The following is a 25209-nucleotide window of genomic DNA, read 5'->3' as shown; positions in this document are numbered from 1 at the left end:
ACATACTTGCGACAGTTGACGAAACACACTCTTGTTACACCAAGTGTACTTGGTTGATTAATCATGCTCATTTATGCAATAAAATAAAAAATTTTAATCTGAAATAGCAGATTACAACTCTTTTTATCCTTCTAAAATAAAACACATATGAAAATACAGTTTATTTTTTATTCCCTGTGACTATAATCAATAACACACAGACCAAGATGACAATTTGCTAATGGACCCAGTGATTTTATCTTTACGAACAAAATCCTCTAAGAAAAATTTCACTTTTAAATAAGTCTATTCTTAAGAAAAAAGTAATGAGACTCAAGATGATGGAAGAGGAAAAAGTCACTTAAAAATTTAATTTGTGCTTTAGCTTATATGTGCAATGCACAACTACAGACAGGATGTGGCAATTCATTATTAAAGTGTATGTTTTCACAGGTTATTTTCGACATCTACTTATCTTGCAAATTCTATGGTCCTACATTCAACGATACAAATGTTGGGGCTGGATTCGGTGGGATTTCACCAGTAAATGATAAATGAATAGAGCTAATATTATCAGCAGCTTAACATTTTAGGGTCATTTAAATTTCGGAAGATGTGTCCTGCAGCCTAGTAATTACATTCTGATAAACAATACTTACAATACATCTTAATATATATAAATTTAGTGTCCTGATGTTTGTTTCCAGTGAACTCCACCAAGTCAACCGATTTCGATGAAAATTGGCATTTATGTGTAATTTTTTTCAAATTGAGAGATAGGATAGTTTTTTTTTCAATTAATGGTCTTAATAATTTATAATTAATAATAAACTGATTATCAATGTTGATTGGTGTTTAAGCCCGGGAAACAGTGGGTACTTCGTCTCCATGACAACGTTGCGTGCTCAAGAGTCGGGAAACCATCGGTGCTATTCGTTTTTTCTTCGGTACATTACAAAGCATTGTATATAGTTTTTGTCAAAATTAATTTATTTTCATTTTATTTCATTTATTATATCTGTAAATACGAGATTTGGTCTTATTTTTTCCCCCATTAATACAACCGTGCGAAGCCGGGTCAGGCAGCTAGTAATTAATAGAAAAAAACAATTAAATCTTACGTGGAAACCACTGACCAGTTTATTCACTTTGAAAATAAATTTAAGCTGCATCGATAGCAAAGCTCATAGGGAGAAAAGATGCAGAGGGACTAATGTATTCCTTGATTTTATCCTTCAGGAAACGTAATTTTATTCTTCTGCCTGAGTTTTGGTCACAAGCACATTTACGGGGGAGGGAGTGGCGTAGGGGGAGAGCCCTTAACCCCTTAACCCTCCCCTTACAAACTCACCACTAGTTACAAACACATTACGAGATCATTAAGCTATCAGGAGCTTTCATGATTTAACATGAAATAAGAAGAAAATTGATAAGTCAGCGGTGTACACATGTGCTAAGGTTGAAATTCCAAGTCTCAATGTATACAATGGTGATTGTGCCACTATGATTCAGGCCCATCAAAACATTGTCAAGCTTAGGTAAGATGAAAAAAAAAATGGTTCTGTGTCACACATGTTTGTACCAAAAGAATAGGATTGAATTAAAAAATTTTTAAAGCCACAAGAATTTGCTTTAAGAGTACCTGGATGAAGTTTTTGAATGGATATGTATTTTTCTAGTTTTCTCCTGAGAATGATTTCCGCACCATATCTTCCTACAGTGCCGTTATCCACTAGTAGGAAGTACGCATGGCGATTGTTTAACGCAGCAAATTTAGACCTGAAACACAAGAGATACAAATTTGACATCAGGGAAGTATTACCTATACACTTTTTCATTTTATATAATTTTGAATTTTGGAACCATAATTGTGTTAGGAAGTAGGAAACATCTATGGTAACAAATTTCCAGAGACTCAGATAGTGAACTGCTGTTAAGTTTATTATGTTTGTAGCTATCCTTGTAAAGTAATTTTTTATTTAACCTAAATAATTCTACACATAAAAAGTTTGTAAGCACTGAATCATATGATCATACTAAGTTCAGCATTTCTTGTGAGTTATATGCTGTGCCAAGTTGGAATCACATTTGTTGATAATGAACAGAAAAGAAGTACTTAATAAAGACTCAAAATATATTAGATATTAGATAGCATATATCCTCATTACCTTAAAAGGTGGGAAACCAATCTTTGGAAGAAAACCTGCATTCATCTGTATTAAAGTAAACTGAACCTTAAAAGAATGGGGTAATTTTTTATAACAAAAAAAATTACCACATTTCTTAAGAGTTTAAAGATTCAAATGTACAATTAACCAACTTTTTTTTTTTCAATGGTTAATTAATTTTGTTAGTATCATGTTTAAGAGTAACTAAGTGCTGTTGTCCATTTGCATTTTATTATAATTTTTTTCAATGCTAAAGAGGAGATGGCAAAATTAACATTTTCAAAATGAGACTGACATTCAGGCAGTTGCGAGAACCGTCTTAAGCATTCTGAAATGCTTATGTATTGCAAATGAGTTAATAAATACCCATTGTTGGTGGAAATTTTAAGGAGATGACCAAAATGTTCTTTTTATATTAAAGCACAGAAAGCTTCAATGAGTATGAAGGTTACGTCAAGGTCAAACTGAAAGGGCATTTCTTTTTATTCAACCTCTTTCATGAGGAGAATGGTGCCATACAATAATTAAAAATATTGCATAACAAATAACATAATTTTTTTTATTTAGTTTTTGAGGTTTAGTTGCAAATTTTTTTAACTACAGCTTCTTGCTTCTTGTTTAAGGAAATCCACCTCTGAATACTTATCGTGCTTAATCTATATAACTATATTAACTATATTAATACATAATAACGAAAGTGTTAGGTTCTTTATTACTATTCCCAAAGGAAATCACACACTCGTCAACACATCACAAAACCACCCTCTTGGCCCGTCATACACCACCTTTCTCGTCCGCCCTTGCTGCCAACCGTTATACACCACAATCCCATCCTTCCTTATGAGCTTGAGATCAAATGATCTCCAAAATACATAGTACAGTTGTATATTACCCTACTAAAAATACATATTACATGACAAGTTGCATTTCTCAACAATCACAAATAATGTTACAAATCTAACCTTACTGGAGGTTTCACTAATCGTGTTGACCGTCTGTCTGGTCTAGGTCTGCTTTCCCCTTGCACTGAAGTGGGGGATACAAAGCCTTTGAAGGGTGGACTATGGCTATCTTCTCTAAGTAGTCCTGAGGAAGACAGCTCTTTCGGTATTCCTTCCTTAGGCACCACCTTTGTGGCAACCCTCCCCCTCACTTCGTCATCAATTCCTTACCCACTACCACGCTTTGATGTTGCCCAGTTTCCTAACTTAGGCCCCCATGCCAGTGTGTCACTAACCACATTGTTTGACACTACTGGATGTCTACAATCTGGTAACTGTGATTTCCGGATTTGATCCACATGCACTATCCTATTTCTTTGGTTACTTCCCCATAACACCAAATATGTCAATGAACTTAAGACTTTTACAATTCTACTTGGAACCCATTTCCATACTTTATCTCCTATTGTTTTCACCAGGACCTTTTCCCCTACTTCATATAAAGGAACACCATCCTTTATTGGTTGCCTTCGTTCACACTTTTTGGTTTTATTTTTATCAGGTTTTAACATGCTCAGCTTGGTTCTGGGTTTTGTTTTAAAGATCACTTCCGCCGGGGTCTGTCCTGTTACTGTACAAGGAGTATTTCGGTAAACAAACAAGAACTCTTCTAACCTATGGTGGATGTTTACATGCTTATTTTTGAGTGTTCCATCAATGACCTGTTTCTTCAATGCCTGTTTTAATGTTTGAACCCCCCGTTCTGCTAGTCCATTCGATTTGGGATGATACGGTGGGCTTTTCAACACCTGTATGCCATTTCCTTTACAAAAGGATATGAAGTCTTCAGAGTTAAAGGGAGGCCCATTGTCAGAGACAATAGCACCTGGAATTCCAAAAATGGCAAAACATGAACGTAACCTTTCAATGACCTTCCCCGCTGATGTAGAACTCATGACCCAGGCACTCACCCACTTAGAAAAGTGATCACATAGAATGAGTATTTTTTCTCCTCCTTGGTCCAAGAAATCCAAATGAATTCGCTCCCATACTGAATAAGTTTGAGGCCAGGTCATTGTTGGAATCTCCTTGCGCATATTCTGTGTACATTGGCACGCTTCACAAGTCTGCACTCTATTTTGAATGTCCTGGTCAACACCAGGCCACCAAACCATACCACGTGCTAACAGTTTCATTCTCACAATTCCTGGATGTTGATCATGTAGCATTTCAATGACTTTCTCTTGTAGCTGTTTTGGTATAATTATTCTATTTCCCCACATAAGGCATCCTTGTTGTAACGACAGTTCATGCCTCCTCATGAAGAATGGCTTCAAGTTTGGATCTGATAACCTATCTGTCCATCCATGTTTTGTGAGTTCTATTACCTTTGCTACTCCTACATCCTGACGTTGAGCTTCACAAACATCATCTGTATTGAGGGGTAAATCAGGAATGTTTGTGAAAGCAAAAATGCCGTTATCTATGCTCCCCGGCAGGGGCAACCTAGATAAGGCGTCTGCATTAGCCATTAATGATCCTTGTCTGTACTCAAGTTTATAATTATAAGCTGCTAAGATAACTGCCCATCTCTGAAGCCGTGCATGTGCTAAGGTAGGAATGGCCTGATCGTGGCCCAACAGTCTCTTTAAAGGTTGATGATCTGTCACCAGTACAAACTGATGACCATAAATGTATTTGTGGAAACGTTTTACCGCAAACATTATGGCTAACGCTTCCCTGTCGATTTGTGAATAGTTTTGCTCTGCCTTTGAAAGTGTGCTCGATGCAAAAAGCACAGGTTTGTCATTCCCCTCTATCCTATGGCTTAACACAGCACCAACTCCATATGGGGATGCATCACATGCCACCACAATTTGAGCTGTTGGGTTAAAGTGCGTTAATACCTGATTGGATGTTAACATTTGCTTCGCTGCCTCAAAGGCTGTTTGGCACTCTGCATTCCAAATCCACTTGCTGCCACATTTAGTCAAGCCATACAGGGGTTTCATCTTACTGGACAGCATAGGTAAAAACTTATGGTAGAACTGCAGCAGACCCAGAAAGGATTTTAACTGTGTTACATTTAAAGGTCTGGCTGCTTGTGTAATGGCTTCAGTCTTTTCATCGGTAGGATGAACTCCATACTCATCTATCTTATGCCCTAAATATTCTACTGACTCACCATAGAAGCGGCATTTCGACAGGTTAACTCTAATATTATGATCATTTAACCGCTCTAGTACAGCAAATACTTTTTGCTTGCAATCATCTATTGATGTTCCCACAATCAAAACATCATCTATGTAACATACCACCCCAGGTAATCCTTGCAGCACTCTATCCATAACGGACTGAAATATGGCTGGAGCACTAGCTACGCCATAGGGTAAACTTGTCCACTGAAACAAGCCTAGGTGAGTATTCATTGTGAGGTAAGGCCTAGATTCCTCCCCCACTTCTAACTGCTGATACGCGTTGCTCAAATCTAATACAGTGAAAATCTTACCTCCTGTTAACCCAGCAAAAATATCTTCCAATTTTGGTAGCGGGTAACAATCAACATTTAGGACTTTGTTTAAGGCCACCTTAAAATCTACACATACTCTTACACCCCCCTGTTTTTTTGGTACCACCACAATAGGACTAGCCCACTCACTATGTCTTACAGGAATAATTTTACCTACATTCTGCAAATCATGTAGCTGCTTTTCTACCTGCTCTTTAAGTGCGTAAGGCACATCATAAGCTTTGTGAAACACTGGTATTGCCTCCTCTTTGACATTCAGATGGGCCTTAAAATTACGTATGCATCCAGTAGTGTCTGCATTAAATACTCTAGGAAATCTTGTACTCATTTCACTTAGTCCCGGTGTCCCCACTTCAACACATGTGCTTGATACCTCATTGGGACCCTGACCACAACCAATCAATTTACCTACGTTACTTACTGCCTCCAAGTTATTTCTCCAATCAGGTAGAATAGCATCAAGCCATTCTCTTCCCAACAGAGGCAACATGTTTGCTCTCCCTCCTATTACCACGAGGGGCAGTTGATGCTCTCTCCCAGACTGCCCTCTTACATTTACACTGATTTGCCCCAACACTTTGACATGGTTACCAGTGACTGACTTTAATTCTAAGGCACAATGTTTAAGTACTACCCGTGGAAAATGGTCCTTGTAAGCAGAAACTGGTATGACAGATACACAAGCTCCACTATCTATCTCCATTTTTATCCTTTGACCTTCTACGGAAACCACTGCAGTCAAGGGTTTATTTACACTATTGATATATACTGTTGTGTTCACGGAAGAGTTAACTTGATTAAGATGCAATGCATTAAGTTCCAGAAGCTCGTCACTAGACTCTGCCCCCAGTTCTTTCACCATACGAGAGCGACATACTCGAGCTGCGTGACCTTTCTTCCCACACGAGTAACAGGTCCACTGCCTTGCTGGACATGTCTCATGAGCATGCCTCCGTCCACATCGGAAGCAAGATGATGCTGCTCCGCTTGCCGCTGCTCCACTAGGGTGTTTGGATGTAGACCTGTATGTGGACTTGTAGTCATTATTTCTCTGCTGCCCGCCTCGCGAGTATGTTGTAGAAAGCACCTCCAACAATTCTTCAAATTTCTTTGATGTAGGATTGTCTGGTATCAGTATGCTTTTGAGGGTAGCGTACGTTTTGGCCCCCATAAGGGTAATAAATAGTGGCACCTTGGCATCTTCTTTGATTTCATTCACTACAAAAAACTGTTTTAGCCTTTCCACATACGAATCAAAGTCCTCTGTCTGCGCATTATATTCCCCAATATGTCCCAGCAACCCCATGTTTACATTTTCATGTGCGGTACGTGAAAGTGAACAAAATGTGGCCCGCCTTACTCACAATACACCCCACTGTTGTTGTAATGCACTCCCATAAATTACCGCACATCGCCGATCCCATCCTCGTCGCCAATTGTTAGGTTCTTTATTACTATTCCCAAAGGAAATCACACACTCGTCAACACATCACAAAACCACCCTCTTGGCCCGTCATACACCACCTTTCTCGTCCGCCCTTGCTGCCAACCGTTATACACCACAGAAAAGAAGAACTAACACTGTTACAAATTTTTGACAAATTTGTTAGGTACCTACCTACTACATAATAATGTTTTGTTTTCAGCTTCCCACTTTACCCCCCTCCTCACCCTAAGGATATGCCCTTAATTGCGTGACTCAAGGGGACGGATAGGGGTATATTTCCCCTCCTTCCCCTTCAGAAATTATGGAAAAATATGGTGATCTTGGTAAAGGCCATTTGTTATGATGAAGTTAGCTCTATCGGCTGGCTCTATCTAGCCACCCCGGGTGTCTCATCAAACAGCGAACTTGGGATAGCAACGGTTTAGGTAACTACACGCAAGTAAGGCCAAGTCAGTCCCGGTTTTTATTTTATTAAATCAAAAACAGCAGTAATGCAGATAAATATGATACACAAGGCCTTCCTAGAGGTGTCTACTATCAATCAAAATTATATTTAGAGAGCTAAACACAATAGGGGTTGTACTAGGGCCTATGAGGGCCCCAAATGTGTGGTTTTCAAGCTTTATGTCGCAAACTTTGTTTTTTATACCAAAGAAACCGAACCGGTAGGGCCTACCGATATACTTAGCTGATAAACAGATACCGTCCTACATGTGTTTACTATCAATAAAAAATATTTAGCGAGGGAACCACCCTGTGTTTAGGTGTAAAGCTCTCTCTCTCTTCTCTCTCTCTCTCTCTCTCTCTCTCTATATATATATATATATATATATATATATATATATATAGCAGACACTTCTAGGAAGGCCTTGTCAGATTTATTCACATTCTTGCTCATTTTGATTTAAAAAAATAAAAACCGGGACGGACTTTGCCTTAGGTTCGTGTAATAATCACTTAGGCCGTTGTTGTCCAAAGCGCGCCGGGCGAGAGATGCCCGGGCGGCCGGATAGAGCTAACTTCAGCATAGTTTGCTATTTTGGATGATGCGAGATGGTGTGTTTCAACGCCTGAAATCACTTACCACAAAGGCAGTGATGCATGTTGAGAATGATAATGTAGCGGTCCAAACCCCTTGTTGTTAATGTAAAATATTTTTTTTCGATCACATATTTTATTTATTTATTTCTCAAATAAGTAAGCTCTTAAAATACATTCCTGTATCCGCCACAGACGTCCTTGATGTATGGGCATATTAACAGAAGGAAAAAAAAAACACTCGTAACTGAAAGTCTGCAGGGATGTAAAGCTGGACTATCAATGATCCGTTGCATCCGTCCGTCTTACGTCTGTCCGTCCACAAGCCAAGCACTTCACAATGATCCGCATGCCCGTCATATTTTTCTACTCGGATGCTATTAACATAACAACCATTACGGCTTATACCTATTTCTGAGGAAAATTCACTTGAAAAGGTTTACCAGTTTGACGATCATACAGGTACGCTTGTCAATGATTAAACTCTCTTAGATAACGTTTTTAGATATATTTTCTAATTAATTTTGTGTCTCAGAAAAAAAAAATTTCCTTCATTTATCAAACTCAAAGCGTGTTCATAGGCAAGTTAAAAACACAATACGGCAGCAGCTTAGTCAATAAAAAAAACTTTTAAACTGAAGGCAATGCCTTTCAGACCTTTTTGAGGTTATAATTTCATCCGTCCGTCCGTCCGTCCGTCCGTCCGTGGAAAGTTGAAGATTGGCAAGGTTCCGACGGACGGAGGGACGGGATTGGCTGAACGTCACGTGACTGACGGACGGACGAGACGCGCCATGTTAGGGTCCAGCCCACGGTCTAAGAAGGGGAGGTCTGGACACTCCCCAACCAGGTCAGCATGCAAAAGTGGCACACCTAATGTCTCCGTAGTTCCGCTCCGCTCCACCATCTGAACTGTAGCGCTGGTTGTTCTGCGGTGGTATTTTAAGCTTTGTTGTTATGAACAACTCAACATAATAATCATTTAAATTTTCATTTAAATGTTAAAAATGCATTAATCTCCAGATATCGATACAGTATTAAATCGGATGTGTTTATTTTTTATAAGTTTGGGAATTATTTCATAAATTAGGTCAATTAGGTTACGAAGTATAGTTTCCACATTGGCATTGGCGGGAAGCCGGGAACTTCATTGTGAGCAAGGAGCATTGATTGTTAGTAAATAGAATAAGCGTATATTGTCGGACGAGAAAGTTGCAATATTCCGAGTTCCCAATGATGACAATGTTAGGCAATAATTGTGGCAGAAAGCAATTCCATGAGACAAGTTTGTACTTAAAAGATCCCATTATGTATGCGAAAAACATTTTGTGGAAGACGACATTCTCACAAAAAAAAAAGGAACACAAAGATCAGTTCGGAAACGTCATTGGAATAGTAAGTTAAATTTTATTATTTGTATGAATGTAGTCTAAATATTAGGCCTACTTATTTTTGCATAGGCCCGACTTTTTTAAAAATGGAATGTATGATGTCGAATTTTATTAATGACCAGCACAACCCTGATAATACTTGTTTGTAAGTAGTTTGACAATACACCATTTTTTATTAAAATACAAAATTTGCAAAACGAGTGCGGTCTCTTCCTTAAAAAAAATAATAAAAATCCCAAAATACTTTTATTCAGTGCTCTAAACTTTCCTTTGTTATTTCAAAAGGCGCAGCTACGGAATTCCAACTCGTTTAGGAGTAATCGCCGTTTGTAATTTGCATTACAATACCTGTGCATTCATGCGGTCAAAGCAATTATTTTTGTTTGCTGTGTATGTGCGTCTTGTTTGTTTTCGACAACTTATAAAAACGTATATATTTTTTATTTGGATATAGTAAGGCAATGTAAATAAAAAAATTAAAAAATACGTCCCTACTATGCACCAAAGCTGAAGCGTCAACACTTGACATGAGACACAAAACATTGACGATAGCACTTATTTGTGTAGCAAATAATGTATTGTAAATGCAGGTTTGATATTGTTATTCAAATACGTAAATCAGCCAAGTTATGTAATTTGATCCAGCCTTTAAGTTTAAATAATAAAATATAGTGTAATTATATTAAAATTCATTGCAGTGCATCAAATAATGTCGTAACTCTCTACGTTTGTAATTATGGAGTAGAGGGCCACCATGGAAATAAAAAAGTAAAAAAAAAAACTTATTTTTACTTCCTTACATGATTCCTGATCATTCTGCAAAACGGAATTGCGATATTTCCAGTAATTTGCATAAAATTACCTTTTTAAACGAGTGTATTTTTTTAAGTTTTATAGACATTAACATATTCGGTTGCGGAAATGTGGCCCTATGCCCGATTATCACGTTACTGTGCGTCCTCCGGCGATGATTTTAAACTATCGTTGTGTCGTATATTATTTACATCTTGTTTGTTTTTCACGAGAATTGACAAATTCATCATATGGCCTAGTGATATATTTCCACCGCAAGACACCTAGCGCTAGAGTTCAATTGCGGACGTCGAACGAACTATGGAGACAGTAAGTTGTCACTTTTATCTGGCGAGTGTCCAGACCTCCCCTTCTTAGACCGTGGTCCAGCCTCAGGCCCAGGAGGACTCAACTCACCTCGGAGAAGATATGGAATGATACGGGACATCGCGGTTCAGGCCGATCAGCTCGTTGTTGTTCTCGACGATGCCCCACGGCGCTATGCCGATGCTCACGACCCTGTTGCTCCGCTGCGACCTCTCCAGCAGAAGGGCGTCGCCGACCTGTCGCGTCACGCCTGCCACACACAATGTTGCCAAACTCATAACACCAACTGCTCAGAAATACCTTTCCGTGCACATTAGAGGTGTAAAAGTAACGAAAAAAAGCGTACCCGTATGTATTCGTTACTATAACAATTAGTACTCGTTACTATCGTATCGTTACGTTACTCGTTACCTACTTCTGATACCGCATAACATGCTATGTTATGTTACAGCAACAAATCGAGTGGTATTGCGTACGCGTACAGTATGACGTCGCGTAAATAATAATAAATCGAATATAAACGATTAATATTTGATAATTAACAGTTTTTGTTAACCAAAAAAAATTAAATCTAATTATAGCGGATTTATTATATTATACGCGATAGTAAAAAACAAAAAACATACATATTTCTAATTCGTAAAAAATTCTTTCTTACGTTGTTTCTGTTCCAATCTCAAACTTTGTCTACACACACAATACCTTTAATAAACAGTAAAAAAACTTGGACGACGAATTTCCAAATTATACTTTACTTAATAAACAAACACCGTTCTTTGTAACGTACGTTTTTAAATTCATCGAATAAGCGCGCGCATGAGTAAAACATACGAAAAATGCGAGTACCTAACGAAATGCATTCGTGTGTAACGTTTCGTTACTCGGTACTAGATGGCGAATCCGTTACTCAGTACCGAATACATACGGTTTGATACAGCTATAGTGCACATTCCTTTCGCGTACCCTTCCTAATTGATTTCTGGCGGGGAGACGAGTTGCGATGGGGAAGTCAGAAGTAAGAGAGAGAACACCAAGAAATACGAAAAGGGGTAAAAATGCTATTGTTGTAGTAACGATAGGGGATTGGAAAGTATTAGATGAGGAGTGTGTATTGGCTAGTAGTGTGACTCATTTCAGGAGAAGAGTGAGAGAAAAGTTAGGGTAATGCTTGCCACCAGTTTTTTTTATTACCAATTCACAGCAATAATAATATACATTTTAGGCGCGTTAAGGAAAAAATTATGAGAATGACTTTTTACTATGCTCGCGCACCATGTAATGAAAATTGACATAATGAAAAAAAGCTACATACAAATAAAAATTATATATGTGCTTTTAAAACATATATTTTAGAGACTGATACTGAACACTGGTCAATATCATTTAAAAATATATATTGTGTTTAACATTTTTTTTAAAATTTATTTAAGTGAGTTTGTGTTCCCGCATGGATAATATATTTGCATTATAAACGATAAATTATTACATTATTATTTAATAAATATTGAAAATTAAAAAAAATACAGTAAACATTCGGGATATTTATTATTTTCATTGTTAATACAACATAGCTCGTTTATTTTACTAAATAAAATAATTAATTGTATACATGTGTTTAAATTAAGATTGAATACTGAATATATATTTATTTAATTTTTGTTACAGTAAATTTCAAAACAGAGTCTTAGATCAAAAAGAAGTGTAACTTCTAACACATACATATGGCCCTTACAGGCAGATATCACAGAAATACTACCTATTGTAGCCGTTATCATGGTGCGACTTTCGGAAAATTTTCATACAGATTTTCATTTCATGGTCCATAGACCCCAAAAACCATCGTCAACACAAAAGTTTATATGTATTTTTTAATAGATATACTATAAAATCCATTATAATTTATTTTAAATCTTCAAAACTTTATCTAAAACCTCTGGCTGAAACAATTTTTGATGAAACGAACCATTACTGTAAAAACAGGAATTGAAAATTTAAAAAAATTGCCAATATATAAAAAAATAAATAAAATAATAAACTTCCATAATATCCATTTTGTCGGAATTTATTTTTAATCATTTCAATATTACCTTAACCTTTGTCCAAGAAAAATGTTCATACGACCAAATATTAGTGCAAGGGATGAAAATATTCTTTAGAGGTCAAAAATAATTGCATTACTACCTTAGTAGGCATAATATGAAATTTGCTAAATGCATTGAGTTAAGAACATCAAAAATATTTTCGCTGCATGGAATATGAGAAAATGTTTAATCGATCATTTTTGAATATTAGCGAACATATAGGATGTTATGTACAATAAGTTATTACAATGTTCCAAAAGTTTAAAGAAGCTTCCAAAACATTTCGAGAAGAAATAGGTACTTCGAAATATACCTACGCCTGTAGGTTGTGCCAAAGGAATTATTATTATTATTATTATTATTATTATTATTAGTAAGGATGGGTCGGTCGAATCCTCAAACCAACGAATATCATCTAATCTCTTGTACTTGAAAATTTTGATATTTTAAAAAACTGGAGGGAATGTATTAAAAATTCAACGCTGGTAACTTTGCAGTTTGCTAGGTTTAGCTCTTACCACTCCTTAAGATATAGTTTCAGGGAACTTAGTTCTTGAAAATAACTTTTAAAGCGCTGAACGTTTCAACACTATTGTTAATATATTTAGTTCTTGTACATTAGTTTATTTGCGACCCTTGAGACGTAGATTCGGTTTCAAATAGTGGATTATACCGAGGACGTATCAATAAGTAACGCACATTTAAATTGTTAAGTAACGAAATTATTACTAAAAATTAAATTGTTTGCAAAAAAACAAAAGAACTACAGGGTGCTACTGACTGGGCGCATTGTGAGGTCTCGTGATTCCGCGTAGCGGTAGCGTTCTTCAGTCACCTGTAAGATGGCGTTGATGATTGCATCGTCAACTGTGGAGGAGCAACGAGCTGTGACAAGATTTATTTGTGCAAAAAGGAAAGAATGTTGGAGAGATCCATTCGGTGATGGTGGAAGTTTGCGGATAAGACTGTATTGACCGTACCAATGTGGGAAGATGGTGTTCGTAAAAAAAAAAATGCAGGGATACGATTGGAAAGTTTTGAAGCACCCACCCTACAGCCCGACTTTGGCAGCCACGAAGAAGTTCCTCGGTGGTAAGAAGCTCGACTCTTGACGAACTCAAAACGGGCCGTGCGAATGTGGCTTTTCCCGCAGCCGACGGAGTTCTAGGAGCCCGGGATTTTCAAACTGATCCACCGTTGGAACAATTATGCCTCACCATGCATGAAAGTTACGTGGAAAAGTAATAAATCGGTAATACTTTCATTTTTATTTTTCATGCATTCATTAATTATTTTTTTTTACATTATGTGCGTTACTTAATGATACGCTTGCAATTCGATGTTCTGCTTCGAGAATGTACAGTATGTCCATAAAAGAATGCCATACTTATAAATTTTAATAGTATCAACTTTAAGCGTTTTAAAATTATGGTTCAAGATCACAATTAAAGAGTAACTCAAACAGTTTTAGATAAGCGCACGCGCAAGTACCGCTTTGTTTACTTTATCGCACCTACGTAAAAATTGGCGATTAGTAGAGGGTGAACCCGTGAACTTTATTTGGCAACAGGATGGAGCGCCTCCCCATTGGAATCTGTTTGTACAAGAGTGGTTGAACGTCGAAGTCCCTGACCGTTGGAATGGTGGTAATGGTCGAGACAACATAGTTCTTTTTTCGCTGGCCTCCACGTTCACCTGACATAACGCCATGCAATATTTTTTTTTCCTTTTGGGGCTTTATAAAAAGATCGTGTCTACGTTCCGCCGCTACGTAATAATTTGCCGGAGTTCAGACACAGACTTGTTAACCAAAGTTAGGTTGGATGTGTGGTGCAGATATGAGCACGAGGGGTGCTGTCATAACTTAGAAACACACAACTTAAGAAACACAAAACTTAGAATTTTCTAAGTTATGACGGTTCTTAGTTGTGACTTTCTACGTTACGACGTTTCTAAGTTGTGTGGTACTGCGTTGCGTGTTTCTAAGTTACGTGTTTCTAAGTTATGACAGTTCTAAGTTGTGTGTTTCTAAGTTGTGGTAGTTCTAAGTTATGAGTTTCTACGTTATGACGTTTCTAAGTTATGATCTTTCTAAGTTGTGTGTTTCTAAGTTACGTGGATTTTTCCAAGTTTTCTAAGTTATGACAGTTCTAAGTTGTGACTTTCTAAGTTATGTGTGGTTCCCTGAGCAGGACGAGGGTGGAAGACGTGCCTGTGTTGGTGCCGCCGGTGAAGATCCACGCGCCGGTGGTCTTGGCGGCCTTGAGCAGGCCCTTGCGCAGCACCTTCTTCAGCTTGGGCTGCAGCTCGAAGTTGGCCTTGCCGCCCTGCACCGTGATGAGCAGCTTGGGCAGCTCCAGGCTCCACTCGCGCGTGAACAGCTGCACGATGAGCTCGGGCCGCGAGTCGAACGACAGCCGCACGTACTGCAGCACACCCGCCGCGCGCGTCACCTCCTTCCAACCCTTCGAGCCTTCGAGCCTTCAGGCCGGCCGTCGGACTGTCGGCGGCTTGGTCAAGGGGGTGTCTCACATTTTTGGACCATTTCTTTTTGTATTCAAGTGAAACGCTGGTAAAACAAAAATAAATTTTTCAATGGCTTAGCATCCATAAAATGAAAAATATCTACATGTTATGATTTTCATATAATAAGTTGCCAAAGTTACATTTTTTTTTTTAGAGAGAATCAACTGGGAAACAGGGCTAAAACTTTTTTTTTTTAAGGTTTAACAGCAATTCCACTGGCTACTTCAAGAAACGGTTGGAGTAGTATAGGAATGGGGCTCCGAGCGCACGGGTTCTGGGTGTGGTGCCTGTGGTGCCGACCGCCATCTTGGATTTTGACGTCACGGCGGCCATTTTTGACTCAAAATTCCTCAAAATTCCTCAAAATTGACTCAAAATGACTCAAAAATTCACGTTTTAAGAAAAAATTTCCCGTTTTCGAGGGAAAAATTCCCGTTTCGAGGGAAAATTTCCCGTTTTATTCCGTAAAAATCCCAGCAGCTAGAAATTCCTGATAGAGGCTTAAGCATCCTTAACTCAAGCCTCAGTTAAGCCTCTTTTAGGATTATGACGTCACCGTTGCAATTTTCGTTACGCCCGCCATCTTGAAAATCCGCAATTTTTATGTTAGAAAATCGGGAAAAAATTTAAAAATCATTAAAAAAATCATTTGATCGAACTAAAAAAAAAATATTAAAAACCACTGTTGCAGTTATCGTTACGGTAGCCATCTTGGATTATATAAATGTTGCATATTTCTTTACACCCGCCATCTTGGTTGAGTACCATGCCATTCTTACACTTTACGTTACGACCACCATATTGGATCCTATTAATGTTGCAATTATCGTTATGGTCGCCATCTTGAAATTTAGTCGCCATCTTGTAATTTAGACGCCATCTTGTAATTTAGACGCCATCTTGGAAATCCGTAATTTTTATGTTAGAAAATCGGGAAAAATTCCAAAATTCATCAAAAAAAATTAACTTTTTAGAATTCTGATTGATTATATCGATTCCCGTCCTTGGTTCGAAACCGGTGAGGGCAAAAAAAATATCACATCAGATCCTTCCTCCACAGAAGCCACCTGCAGACTGACCTACCACCACCAATAACAAGGTATTTACCATCAGCTGGTATGACGTCATGTCCGTCATCTTGTCTTTGTCAGCTGGAGGCCGCCATCTTGGTTTCGTCTGCTAGAGTGTGCTGACGACATGTTAGTATAATGTTCTGTTCACCATAACTTTGACCTCTTATATTGACATTGTACTTTGTCATTGACCTTGAACTTTGACCTTGACCTTAAACTTTGACCTTGAACTTTGACCTTGACCTTGAAATTTGACCTTGACCTTGAAATTGGACTTTGTCCTTGAAATTTGACTTTGTCCTTGTCGACCATCATGGATCCGACATTTTATGTTCAGTACATGCTACCAGGAGCGACCACCTGCTGGAGTACACCATCTTGCGCGTGTACTCATATTATAGAGTACATTTCCATCTGGTTAATTTTATTCTAACCCGCTACAGTGCAGTAATCATTTATTACCGAGGTGCCCCCGCCATCTTGAAATTCGGCCGCCATCTTGAAATCATGTAATAATGTAGCTAGAAAAGCAGGAAAAAATCCAAAATTCATAAAAAAAATCACTCATTAACTTACATATCGATTCGATCCGCTCCAGTCCTTGGTTCGATCCGAGATCGATGCAATATTGTTTAATTTTATGTAAAAAAATAATAATTTCCATAAACCATGTTCAAAATTCATTAAATAAATTTCCATCAATATACTGATTAATTAGATCAACTCTAAGATCCTTGGTTCGATCCCTGGCCGATACAAAACAACTTTAATTTAAAAAAAAATACTAAAAAAGTGCTAGGTGTGAGAAAATAAAAACACCACAAGTTCTTTTAAAAAAATTTTATTACATAAATTCAATACACTACTACAAGTACAAAAAAAACACTGACAAATTACCAAAACCTTTTGGATTCCTCGATTCAAACAGTCTTCTTATTGTACGGACTAAGCCTTTTACATGACTTTAAATGTCTATCCGATCCGTTCATCACCACAGCCAGAGACGGACTGAAGTCCATAGCACTTATATATAGACTCATCAGTCGGTACAACACATGAGTCAAAACAAGAACCATGTTCATTATACGTCTCGGAGCATTTTTTATAATGACGATGTAAACTATCGAGACGCGAAATTAGTTTATTGCACTTATTGCACTGAAATTGTATTCTTTGAACATTATTAGAACAACCGCTTCTTTCATGTCTGCGAGCATTTGAGGTGATAGTAAATGATGCACCACAGTATTTGCACTGATGCGAAGTACGCTCTTCATTAATTGAAGTATACAATGTTGACGATGAAACTTCAGCTGATGGTGGAACAGCACATATCGAAGTCTCCTCCAGTGTTGTCAGAGGCGTTGCCAACGGGATCTGCTCCAACATCGTCGGCGCTGATGTCATGGTTCCCGTAGTCGATGATACATCCTCCATCGAGTACGACATTAAAGTCGGTAAAGATGCCATCGAAGTCTCAAGAACAGGCAATTACACGACTTATGCACCAGAAGAAACAAACTAGGTGATCCCTACACCACCGTCGCCAGTAACAAACTGAGCGTCCTGCTGTCTAGGACTCGCTTATATACATGCACCGTATGGAATAATACGCTAGTCAAATCAAGAACCATCTACAATAATACTAGAGTCAAAACAACGTTAAAAATAGAAGCACCGACTACGAAAAGGCAGCACATTTGGAAGCACCGACTACGAAAAGGCAGCACATTTGGAAGCACCGACAACGAAAAGGCAGCACATTTGGCAGCACCGACAACGAAAAGGCAGCACATTTGGAAGCACCGACTACGAAAAGGCAGCACATTTGGAAGCACCGACAACGAAAAGGCAGCACATTTGGAAGCACCGACAACGAAAAGGCAGCACATTTGGAAGCACCGACAACGAAAATGGCAGCACATTTGGAAGCACCGACAACGAAAAGGCAGCACATTCTGGAAGCACCGACAACGAAAAGGCAGCACATTCGGAAGCACCGACAACGAAAAGGCAGCACATTCGGAAGCACCGACAACGAAAAGGCAGCACATTTGGAAGCACCGACAACGAAAAGGCAGCACATTTGGAAGCACCGACAACGAAAAGGCAGCACATTCGGAAGCACCGACAACAAAAAGGCAGCACATTTGGAAGCACCGACAACGAAAAGGCAGCACATTTGGAAGCACCGACAACGAAAAGGCAGCACATTCGGAAGCACCGACAACGAAAAGGCAGCACATTTGGAAGCACCGACAACGAAAAGGCAGCACATTCGGAAGCACCGACAACGAAAAGGCAGCACATTTGGAAGCACCGCCAACGAAAAGGCAATGCATTTTGGATGCACCATCATAAAGACAGCGCATTTTGGAAGCACCATCGAATAAGGAAGCACATTTTGGAAGCACCATCGAATAAGGAATCACACTTGGAAGCTCCATCGAATAAGGAAGCACACTTGGAAGCTCCATCAACAAAAAAAAAAGGCAAAAAGGAAGCACAAGTTACGAGATCTAAGTCTTAGTTAGAAATCAGAATACACGAAATAAAAACCTTAAATTTTTATAATTTAAATTATTTATTTCTTTACATTATACAAATGCAAGTAAAACAAGCCATTATTGTATGTAGCCAGCTTTCCTCAGTTCCTTGAGTATGAAGGATATTTCTTTGATGCACAAATAGTTTCCTGCACAAAGCGAACCATGTAGAAGTCTTAGCCGGTCAACCAATATGTTTGGATCTTTCCATGATGTGTAATCATTCTCTTCTACCACCATCTTCCTTGCACCTTTATAATAAATATTATGATCTCTGGTGTCTTCCGTTTTACCACCAACCTCAGGGTAACTTTCATGTTTGAGACGGTGATCATCACAAGCTTGATCAGATTTATTTAATATATCACGACGTTTCCACCGTTTCGGTCTCAGGACACCTCCACATTCTTCGATCTTGGCAGCTTTAGGTGTTTCATCATAGTCTATGTCTTTGTCAACAGCCTCAGAGTCACTGTAACAATCACTGTAGAAGGAATCGTCTTCACCCAATTTACCGTAATAATTCGATGTTGATGATGTCGAAGTGTCTTCATCGTCTTCATGCTTCCTTTTTAGGAGTCCATCATTTTTACAAAGTAGGAAAGATCTACTTGAATTCGGCTGGAATATATTCTCACTTTTCACGTTAAGGATTCTTCCATTGTCTTCATTCTTCCGTAAATCATCAACCTCCTTCAATTTAAGTTCTTTGTCGAGATCGGAAGAGCCAAGAAGATTATTGTGATAATGCAGATCACTCTTCCTTAGGCTAGTAGATTCATCGTTGTCCTCTTGCTTGTACGCAGGCTTGGCGCTACAAGTTCTGCCATGTCTTTTTAGGCTCTCTCTCCGCGTAAACGACTTGCTACATCGAACACAACTTATCATATTGCGCAGAGGATTTTTAACACAGTCATTCTTCTCGTGTTGTCTTTTATTCTTTCTCAAGATAAACTCTTTACTGCAAAACTTACACCTATGTTCTTTCGATACAGCGTCAGATCCCAAATCGGAATTCATATTAGTTACTGAGACTAATGCCAGATACCAATTGAGTGTTTTAAATTAAATCCAATACTTAAATAGAAATTTTTTCATATTTCATCAGCGAGAATTAATATATCTCATGCAAAAGTACTTTATGCATGTAGTTCTGCTTTTCAACAACAGATGTCGCCACATGTTGCTTGCAGGTAAATAATATTTAGTTCTTTTATGCGGGATGCGGGATGCTCACTAACGATCGCAAAATAAGGATGGCTTCGCTAGACTCCAAGGAAAAGGAAGTTCGTCTTGCATGTTGGTGCTCCACAGATGTCTCATGGTGTAATATTAATTTGACTGAGTAATGATATTTTTTTTTAATTCCACCTGATAAAAATATTGCAAGTTTTGATTTAGTAGCAGAAATTATCGAATTAAATGTAACTCCAAATAAAATGACATGTCTCATTAGACAAAAAAAATCCATGCAGAGATAGATCTCTCACAAATAATCAGGAGCACTCGGTGAAAACCATCATATGTATAGTCAGGAATAATCAGAAAAACTTGGAGAAAGCCATCAATATAATAACAAGAATAATCAGGAGCACACGGAGAAAACTACCATAATATTGTCAAGAATAATCAGGAGCACACGGATAAATCCTCCATAATACTGTCAAGAATAAACGGGAGCACACGGAGAAAACCACCATAATATTGACAAGAATAATCAGGAGCACACGGAGAAAACCGCCACAAGTTTTCTTTGATATCATAAAATTTCAGAAAAAAATAAATAATAAAAATAAATAAATAAAAAATTTAAAAAAATGAAATAAAAAAATACATAAATAGATTCTGCTAGCTTGTGAACTTCTCATTGTTGAGCAAAGATATAGTTCTAGTACAAGCCAGAATTTTATGTATTTTTTTATTTCATTTTTTTAAATTTTTTATTTATTTATTTTTATTATTTATTTTTTTCTGAAATTTTATGATATCAAAGAAAACTTGTGGCGGTTTTCTCCGTGTGCTCCTGATTATTCTTGTCAATATTATGGTGGTTTTCTCCGTGTGCTCCCGTTTATTCTTGACAGTATTATGGTGGATTTATCCGTGTGCTCCTGATTATTCTTGACAATATTATGGTAGTTTTCTCCGTGTGCTCCTGATTATTCTTGTTATTATATTGATGGCTTTCTCCAAGTTTTTCTGATTATTCCTGACTATACATCTGATGGTTTTCACCGAGTGCTCCTGATTATTTGTGAGAGATCTATCTCTGCATGGATTTTTTTTGTCTAATGAGACATGTCATTTTATTTGGAGTTACATTTAATTCGATAATTTCTGCTACTAAATCAAAACTTGCAATATTTTTATCAGGTGGAATTAAAAAAAAATATCATTACTCAGTCAAATTAATATTACACCATGAGACATCTGTGGAGCACCAACATGCAAGACGAACTTCCTTTTCCTTGGAGTCTAGCGAAGCCATCCTTCTTTTGCGATCGTTAGTGAGCATCCCGCATCCCGCATAAAAGAACTAAATATTATTTACCTGCAAGCAACATGTGGCGACATCTGTTGTTGAAAAGCAGAACTACATGCATAAAGTACTTTTGCATGAGATATATTAATTCTCGCTGATGAAATATGAAAAAATTTCTATTTAAGTATTGGATTTAATTTAAAACACTCAATTGGTATCTGGCATTAGTCTCAGTAACTAATATGAATTCCGATTTGGGATCTGACGCTGTATCGAAAGAACATAGGTGTAAGTTTTGCAGTAAAGAGTTTATCTTGAGAAAGAATAAAAGACAACACGAGAAGAATGACTGTGTTAAAAATCCTCTGCGCAATATGATAAGTTGTGTTCGATGTAGCAAGTCGTTTACGCGGAGAGAGAGCCTAAAAAGACATGGCAGAACTTGTAGCGCCAAGCCTGCGTACAAGCAAGAGGACAACGATGAATCTACTAGCCTAAGGAAGAGTGATCTGCATTATCACAATAATCTTCTTGGCTCTTCCGATCTCGACAAAGAACTTAAATTGAAGGAGGTTGATGATTTACGGAAGAATGAAGACAATGGAAGAATCCTTAACGTGAAAAGTGAGAATATATTCCAGCCGAATTCAAGTAGATCTTTCCTACTTTGTAAAAATGATGGACTCCTAAAAAGGAAGCATGAAGACGATGAAGACACTTCGACATCATCAACATCGAATTATTACGGTAAATTGGGTGAAGACGATTCCTTCTACAGTGATTGTTACAGTGACTCTGAGGCTGTTGACAAAGACATAGACTATGATGAAACACCTAAAGCTGCCAAGATCGAAGAATGTGGAGGTGTCCTGAGACCGAAACGGTGGAAACGTCGTGATATATTAAATAAATCTGATCAAGCTTGTGATGATCACCGTCTCAAACATGAAAGTTACCCTGAGGTTGGTGGTAAAACGGAAGACACCAGAGATCATAATATTTATTATAAAGGTGCAAGGAAGATGGTGGTAGAAGAGAATGATTACACATCATGGAAAGATCCAAACATATTGGTTGACCGGCTAAGACTTCTACATGGTTCGCTTTGTGCAGGAAACTATTTGTGCATCAAAGATATATCCTTCATACTCAAGGAACTGAGGAAAGCTGGCTACATACAATAATGGCTTGTTTTACTTGCATTTGTATAATGTAAAGAAATAAATAATTTAAATTATAAAAATTTAAGGTTTTTATTTCGTGTATTCTGATTTCTAACTAAGACTTAGATCTCGTAACTTGTGCTTCCTTTTTGCCTTTTTTTTTTGTTGATGGAGCTTCCAAGTGTGCTTCCTTATTCGATGGAGCTTCCAAGTGTGATTCCTTATTCGATGGTGCTTCCAAAATGTGCTTCCTTATTCGATGGTGCTTCCAAAATGCGCTGTCTTTATGATGGTGCATCCAAAATGCATTGCCTTTTCGTTGGCGGTGCTTCCAAATGTGCTGCCTTTTCGTTGTCGGTGCTTCCGAATGTGCTGCCTTTTCGTTGTCGGTGCTTCCAAATGTGCTGCCTTTTCGTTGTCGGTGCTTCCGAATGTGCTGCCTTTTCGTTGTCGGTGCTTCCAAATGTGCTGCCTTTTCGTTGTCGGTGCTTCCAAATGTGCTGCCTTTTTGTTGTCGGTGCTTCCGAATGTGCTGCCTTTTCGTTGTCGGTGCTTCCAAATGTGCTGCCTTTTCGTTGTCGGTGCTTCCAAATGTGCTGCCTTTTCGTTGTCGGTGCTTCCGAATGTGCTGCCTTTTCGTTGTCGGTGCTTCCGAATGTGCTGCCTTTTCGTTGTCGGTGCTTCCAGAATGTGCTGCCTTTTCGTTGTCGGTGCTTCCAAATGTGCTGCCATTTTCGTTGTCGGTGCTTCCAAATGTGCTGCCTTTTCGTTGTCGGTGCTTCCAAATGTGCTGCCTTTTCGTTGTCGGTGCTTCCAAATGTGCTGCCTTTTCGTAGTCGGTGCTTCCAAATGTGCTGCCTTTTCGTTGTCGGTGCTGCCAAATGTGCTGCCTTTTCGTTGTCGGTGCTTCCAAATGTGCTGCCTTTTCGTAGTCGGTGCTTCCAAATGTGCTGCCTTTTCGTAGTCGGTGCTTCTATTTTTAACGTTGTTTTGACTCTAGTATTATTGTAGATGGTTCTTGATTTGACTAGCGTATTATTCCATACGGTGCATGTATATAAGCGAGTCCTAGACAGCAGGACGCTCAGTTTGTTACTGGCGACGGTGGTGTAGGGATCACCTAGTTTGTTTCTTCTGGTGCATAAGTCGTGTAATTGCCTGTTCTTGAGACTTCGATGGCATCTTTACCGACTTTAACGTCGTACTCGATGGAGGATGTATCATCGACTACGGGAACCATGACGTCAGCGCCGACGATGTTGGAGCAGATCCCGTTGGCAACGCCTCTGACAACACTGGAGGAGACTTCGATATGTGCTGTTCCACCATCAGCTGAAGTTTCATCGTCAACATTGTATACTTCAATTAATGAAGAGCGTACTTCGCATCAGTGCAAATACTGTGGTGCATCATTTACTATCACCTCAAATGCTCGCAGACATGAAAGAAGCGGTTGTTCTAATAATGTTCAAAGAATACAATTTCAGTGCAATAAGTGCAATAAACTAATTTCGCGTCTCGATAGTTTACATCGTCATTATAAAAAATGCTCCGAGACGTATAATGAACATGGTTCTTGTTTTGACTCATGTGTTGTACCGACTGATGAGTCTATATATAAGTGCTATGGACTTCAGTCCGTCTCTGGCTGTGGTGATGAACGGATCGGATAGACATTTAAAGTCATGTAAAAGGCTTAGTCCGTACAATAAGAAGACTGTTTGAATCGAGGAATCCAAAAGGTTTTGGTAATTTGTCAGTGTTTTTTTTGTACTTGTAGTAGTGTATTGAATTTATGTAATAAAATTTTTTTAAAAGAACTTGTGGTGTTTTTATTTTCTCACACCTAGCACTTTTTTAGTATTTTTTTTTAAATTAAAGTTGTTTTGTATCGGCCAGGGATCGAACCAAGGATCTTAGAGTTGATCTAATTAATCAGTATATTGATGGAAATTTATTTAATGAATTTTGAACATGGTTTATGGAAATTATTATTTTTTTACATAAAATTAAACAATATTGCATCGATCTCGGATCGAACCAAGGACTGGAGCGGATCGAATCGATATGTAAGTTAATGAGTGATTTTTTTTATGAATTTTGGATTTTTTCCCGCTTTTCTAGCTACATTATTACATGATTTCAAGATGGCGGCCGAATTTCAAGATGGGGGGGGCACCTCGGTAATAAATGATTACTGCACTGTAGCGGGTTAGAATAAAATTAACCAGATGGAAATGTACTCTATAATATGAGTACACGTGCAAGATGGTGTACTCCAGCAGGTGGTCGCTCCTGGTAGCATGTACTGAACATAAAATGTCGGATCCATGATGGTCGACAAGGACAAAGTCAAATTTCAAGGACAAAGTCCAATTTCAAGGTCAAGGTCAAATTTCAAGGTCAAGGTCAAAGTTCAAGGTCAAAGTTTAAGGTCAAGGTCAAAGTTCAAGGTCAAAGTTCAAGGTCAATGACAAAGTACAATGTCAATATAAGAGGTCAAAGTTATGGTGAACAGAACATTATACTAACATGTCGTCAGCACACTCTAGCAGACGAAACCAAGATGGCGGCCTCCAGCTGACAAAGACAAGATGACGGACATGACGTCATACCAGCTGATGGTAAATACCTTGTTATTGGTGGTGGTAGGTCAGTCTGTAGGTGGCTTCTGTGGAGGAAGGATCTGATGTGATATTTTTTTTGCCCTCACCGGTTTCGAACC

The 25209-nt window shown here is 38.3% G+C and overlaps 1 protein-coding gene across 12 annotated transcripts in view; it reads right to left on the bottom strand.

Annotated features, from left to right (window-relative positions):
* The window catches only part of LOC134530542 (transient receptor potential cation channel trpm), a 435446-nt gene that overhangs the window by 44602 nt on the left and 365635 nt on the right, over positions 1-25209 (bottom strand). For all 12 annotated transcript variants that reach the window (XM_063365457.1, XM_063365452.1, XM_063365461.1 and 9 more), the window contains 3 exons: positions 14907-15120; positions 10704-10863; positions 1622-1758 (listed from right to left, as the gene is read on the bottom strand). In XM_063365457.1, coding sequence (XP_063221527.1) covers positions 1622-1758; positions 10704-10863; positions 14907-15120 — 511 coding nt within the window. The remainder of the gene's footprint in view (positions 1-1621; positions 1759-10703; positions 10864-14906; positions 15121-25209) is intronic.

The sequence above is a fragment of the Bacillus rossius genome, chromosome 3, assembly GCF_032445375.1.
Source record: "Bacillus rossius redtenbacheri isolate Brsri chromosome 3, Brsri_v3, whole genome shotgun sequence".
NCBI classification, from domain to species: domain Eukaryota; kingdom Metazoa; phylum Arthropoda; class Insecta; order Phasmatodea; family Bacillidae; genus Bacillus; species Bacillus rossius.
The sequence above is the reverse complement of the archived record's forward strand: the minus strand, read 5'-3'. Positions and strand labels throughout refer to the sequence as shown.